Source organism: Cariama cristata, unplaced genomic scaffold (genome assembly GCF_000690535.1).
Source record: "Cariama cristata isolate BGI_N322 unplaced genomic scaffold, ASM69053v1 scaffold15012, whole genome shotgun sequence".
NCBI lineage: Eukaryota > Metazoa > Chordata > Aves > Cariamiformes > Cariamidae > Cariama > Cariama cristata.
Window position 1 is genome coordinate 65,241 of NW_009603380.1, and position 6,037 is coordinate 71,277.

General features: G+C 35.5%; 1 protein-coding gene across 1 annotated transcript in view; it reads right to left on the minus strand.

Moving 5' to 3' along the window:
* Positions 1-6,037, minus strand: part of JAKMIP1 (janus kinase and microtubule interacting protein 1) — an 89,859-nt gene that overhangs the window by 36,348 nt on the left and 47,474 nt on the right. The window contains exon 10 of the mRNA XM_009695177.1: positions 3,356-3,439. Coding sequence (XP_009693479.1) covers positions 3,356-3,439 — 84 coding nt within the window. The remainder of the gene's footprint in view (positions 1-3,355; positions 3,440-6,037) is intronic.

Below are 6,037 nucleotides of genomic sequence, written 5' to 3' on the forward strand. Positions count from 1 at the left end.
AAAAACATTCAATTACCCTAAATGACTGAAAATAAGCTTCCGTGGTATGCAGTTAATCGCTTTCTGCTAAAAGTGTGAGAATCAGGCTAATACACAGTGTTTGTGACAAGGAATTCAAGGCTATGGAGGAAGGGAAGTGGTAGAAGATATTCTATACTCCATTTGAAAATTTTATTTACATTTGATCACTTGTTCCAAACCTGCTCTTTCCTTTTAGGTTTTTCCATGGCTTCAAAAGGTCTCACCAAATATCCCTTTAAAAACCCAAGCTACAAAAACTCACTGCCAGCCATAGCTGGACATTCAGATTTAATGGATTACAACAGCCAAATTCGCTCTGTTCTCCCTGTAGAGAAAAGTATTTACATAACCTAGCTCATACTGCTCTAATAAGTTTAATAAAACAATATCCAACACCTACTATGTCATACTAAATCTAGATCAAACTGTTTTCTAGGTAAAAAGGACAATTTATTAAAATCTAAATGTCTTCAGTAAAGTATTAAGGCTGACACTTTCCTTGTCAGCAAGGTATTTCCATGTTGATGCTGCACAAGAAATTAATGAAATCTGGATATCCCAGCCCATTAACCAGCCTTGAAATGGCAACCAAAAAAAAATCTAAAACATTATGATATAATATTTAGTCCAATAACTAACTTTTTTGAAAAAAAGTTTTTCTACCTACTGTACACTATAGATTGATATTCTACTGTTCTTTCTCCTTTTCCCATTGATATACAAGAATGTGCATTTTAACTTTCATGCAGTGAACAAGTTCTTCAGGGTTATGATTTTAAGTATCATACTAAGAATAATATACTAAAATGAGTACAGAAGAGGCATGACATTTGTCAAGAATTTTTGAAACTAAATAAATGTTGAAAATAAAACACAATATCTAGTTTAACATTTAACTAGCATTTTACTAAGGTCAAGGAATGAACAGAGTTGCATGCACAGATTAAGCTGGATATCCCAATGCATGCATATGGCAAAAGGCAGGTTCAACTGTTACATTAGACCTGAAGGTTCAACTACTCCAGTTCACAAAGTAGAAAAAATAGATTGATTTGCCCTATTGATAATTAACTTTTGTGTCTTTCTTGATGAAGTTCACCTCAACTTTCTGAGAAAACCTGAACTCCAGTGTAATTGTGTTCATATACACACACCAGGTCACTCAAAGCGTTGAGCATTCAAAAAAAAAAAAAAAAAAAAATCCATCTGGCACACTACATACCGCAATATTTTGAGATTTATTATTCACCACTTTTGATGTTTAATAAGAATTTCTTCTCTTAATATAAGGTTTCTTATGCATGCACCTCGATTTACCTTGCAGAAATGGATTATTAGTCTTATTTTACATCTAGGGGAATTCTGACAGATCGAGCTGATGAGAGATTAACAAGAGCCATTGACACTTAGTTTGAAATTACACATAAATTGTTATAAGCCAAACTTTAAATAATTTTTTAACAATAAGATTCTAATCTCCTACGCTGAATTTGACTTCAGGAAAATTGTGAAGGTCGTTGCTGCTTCTGTTTCCCAAAGCCGTGAAGTAAGACTAAAAATTCCTGGGATAATACACTGGGATCTTTTGATTCGTTGTTTCCTTTTTAAAAGCACTTTAGGGACCAGTTCCCCAAATGAACATTTCACAAGCATTGTTAAATCATCATCACTATCATGACCATCTAAATGATAAAGTAATAATTTTAAAAAAAAAAAAAAAAATCACATAGTGCACAAAGAAGTCAGTTTATCATCACAACCATTTATTTTGTTGAATGTAAATACTAACAGGTCAGGAGAATTAAGCAGGTGCTAGAGCTCCCAGGAAGACATCGTGACCACTTCTGTGGAAAGCTAATGCTCAGTGTACAAACTAGCCCACTAGAGACAATATCATATTGCTCCTTGTCACATCCCTGTTGGCCTTCTCAGGATTACTAAGAGATACAAGGTTGGAAATGTAGTTATGAATCTCATATAGTAATAACTAAATAAATTCAAATTCCAGGCATGCCTTTTTGACATACCATTCTGGAAGCAAAATCACAGAAGTGATTTCTTACGTGGGTATCCATGTTCATTTTTCTTATTTACATACACAGTACTTACATTTTACACTGTAATAGTGAACTATTTTGTTAATGGTTTCAATTACACAGCAATTTGCCCACAACACCTTTATCATCAACACACAGTAGATCAACATCAGCAGTAGATCCTAGAGAGGTCTTCAGTCTCATTTATACTTCCAAAACCTCAGTGAGCCATCATTTTTAGATTGATAACATATTCTCTGTTTTTAGTAATATTTTATTTACATGGAATTTACTAAGCAAACTCTAGTTTGTGTGGAAGCTAGTATAAACAATTTTTATCCTTAATTTGAATATCGTCCCAAACCCTTTGTATTTATACAGAATCTTACAGAAAAAAATTTTCTTACAAAGAATAAATCATAAAAATAGTAATAACATTTACTTGGCATTATTTTAGGTTGTTCTTATTCAATGCTACAGGATCATTAATCTTTGAAATGTATATCTATAGATAGCTATATCTTATTCTATTACCACACGCTACCCACAATCTTAAAATTGTTATTTCAAACAATAAAGCATAAAATAACAACACCCCAATTTTCTCAGTGCGTTCTAGCAGTTATGCAACTGAAAGTCTTTTAAATGCATTCTCATAACTCTTAATCAGCATTCCTGAAGACCCTAGACGTTATCAAATATGCATTAGCAGCCACATCTTTGCCAAGTATTTACAAGATATACTGAAGCATAAAGCCTAATTTTACTCTGTGTGATGGTACAGGAATTTGAAAGCAGTTGGGTCCTCCGAGAATTTAAGCCCAGGAGAGTAACACTCAAGCAGCTTCCAGTAACCAGACACACTCACTGGTTCGTCGTTCAAGCAGAAGCATGTGTGGAAGTGATTTAGTTCTTGAAATTTTTTATGCTACATGCCAAAAATATTCTCCAGTACAAATATAGAATATTTATTTTATTGGAATTTATAGCAGATATAAACAAAATGGAAAACAGGAGAAAGGCCTTCACCAAATGACCGTGGGAACAGAATTTACAATGCATGTACGTGCAGTTATTTTGATATTATGCTTTAGTGTATTGTGTGTTAGAAAACTAATCTTTAATGGCATTTTCTTAACCTATATAATACTTTCCTTTATTTAAATAATCTATTCCTGAAGTAGCAATTAGGCTGCAGCACTCACACTAACACACCAGCAAGTAATGAAAATGGCAAGGGCACCACTGCATGCAAGGGAGACAATGATGTGGTAGAGGACATTAAGAGAGCTTTTTACCTGTCCTTTCTCGATTAGAGCTTTCTCCAGGTCCTCAATTTTTGCCTGACACCTGAGAAGATCAGCTTGCAGTTGTTCACGAGTCTGGGGAAAAAAAGGTATCAAAAAGTGTGTGTATATGCACGTACATCCAGGTAGACAGGAGATTTAATTACACACAGAATCAAAGTAAAGATACTTTCTACCATTTATGGGCTGTCCAGTCAGCTTTTAATGCTTTTTATTAAAATAACTGCTTTTGTGTTTATGTTACAAAATATTTAAAGCTATCAGTTTAACAGCATTTTTCCTTCCTAGCCTAAGAAGATGTTATCATCACATATTCAGTGACAAAACTCTTCGGAGGGGGGCGGGGGGGGGGGAGTTAGGAACTGAAAGAGCTCATAGAAGCTATTCAAAAGCTTTAGTAATTCAAGGCAAATGGGGAAAAAACTGACAAGAGAGAGAGAGAATTGCAATAAGCAGTGAAAAGGTCCTATATGTAAATAAAATACATTGACTCAAAATAATTTATATATTCCATAAACAGCATACGCCAGCCAGTTTTACTCGTTCTACATGAAGTTAGGAACTGAAAGAGCTCATAGAAGCTATTCAAAAGCTTTAGTAATTCAAGGCAAATGGGGAAAAAACTGACAAGAGAGAGAGAGAATTGCAATAAGCAGTGAAAAGGTCCTATATGTAAATAAAATACATTGACTCAAAATAATTTATATATTCCATAAACAGCATACGCCAGCCAGTTTTACTCGTTCTACATGATTACTACACTATTACAAACAGTTAAAAAATTCCCACAGGGATTTTTTTCTGCATCTTTGTATCTTTGGGTCCTTGTTTACCTTAAGCATCATCTAAAAGTAACAGGAAATGTTCATCCCACCAGAACATTGGGCCCTACAAAACTAACCATGCAAAAAGCTACCTTCTGACTCACTTGAAAGATGGATTTGCATGGATGTGACAAAAGAGACCAAAATGCTATTAAAAAGAAAGAGCAACAATTCCAAAGTGTACTAAAGGGACAGTTTGCACATGCCTGCAAAATAAAATTTAAAAAAGCTATTACAAAAATATTCATACCAAGGTCTCCCCTCCCATGAAGGTAAAGGAAATATATAATAGTTTCTCATAACTGTCAAATACATGACTGCCTCTGAAATCTTACTTTAATAGTAGATGTAATTATGTCCCCCACCCCAATTCTAGCTTGAGAAGTAATCTCCAAAGTCCTTATTGCTTTCCTTGGCTAAATGTCCTACTTAAAAAGAGAGTGTCAAATGTGACTAGGCTTTTGTAAGATGCTGAGAACTCTAACAAATAAAGCCATAAAGCAATAATTCTACTACTGTAAGAACTGTATTTCACAGGAAAAAAAAAAGTTAAGGTTGGTTGAGAGCCACTTCAAAGAACCTTGAAAAAAAACACCAGACCAAAACATGACACATTTTAAAGTAAACTCTGAATCTTCTAAATACTGGGTCTGAGGATAATAGACTAACATTTTTAGCTGTTAATAACTCCAGATAATGTCAAGCAGTCTACATTCTTCTGTTACTTTTATCTGGAAAGCTTCACTTATTAATACACAGAAATTCTGCTCTCACAAGCATACTGTTTCTATATCCGAGAATACTCAGTAAGTGGATTTTAAAATGCTTGCCAAAGAAAATGACATGGAAGAAATTGTGCACATGTATTCCTAATAACGATCAGCAGTCTAGTAATATAGAATTTTGTGAATATTTTATTAATTGTTCTAAGCAGTGGAACCATTAAGCTAGTGGCAGCTTCTACCTTTGGAATAAATCAAGTCCATCCCCACCAGTAATTTTTAAACCACATCAAAATCCTTGTCTTTCTGCATTATTAGCAAAACATTACAGTAGCACAATACAATGAAGGCCACACATAATAAGGCAGTAATATGTAATAATTCACAATATTTAACAAATTTCTCTATTTTGGGGGTTACAGGTTTGGGTTTTTTTGGGGGGGGAGGGGAAGTAGGTTAGGGGTTTTTATAATGCTTAAACACTTTTTAGAATCACAGTGCTACTGAGGTTGGAAGAGATCACCTGTCCAACTCCTGCGCTCAGAGCAGGGGGACACCTAGAGCAGGTTGTTCAAGACCTTGTCCAGTGGTGTTCTGAATATCTCCAGGGGTGATATTCCCAGCCTCTCTGGGAAAACTGTTCCAATGTTTGACTGCACTCAGAGGAAGAAGGGGTTTTCTTATGTTTACATGGTATATCTTGTGTTTGAATTTGTGCCTGTTGCATCTTGTCCTTTCACTGGATCCCACAGAGAAGAGTCTGGTTCCATCTTCTTTACTCCCTCTATCAGGTATTTACATACATTGATAAGATACCTCTGAGCCTTCTCTTATCCCTCTTATCCAGGCTGAATAGTCCCAGCTCTCTCAGCCTCTCCTTGTATATCAGGTTCTCCAAGCCCTTAATCATCTTCGTGGCCCTTTGCCTGACTCTGTCTCATATGTTCATGTTCTTCTTGTACTGAGGGAGCCCGAGGATAGACCCAGCACTCCAGATGTGGCCACATCAATGCTCAGTAGAGAGGAAGGATCACTTCCATTGGTCTGCTAGGGGCTTTCTTCCTAATGCAGCCCAGGAGGTCGTTGGCCTTTTCTGCTTCAAGGGCACATTGCTGGCTCATGTTCAA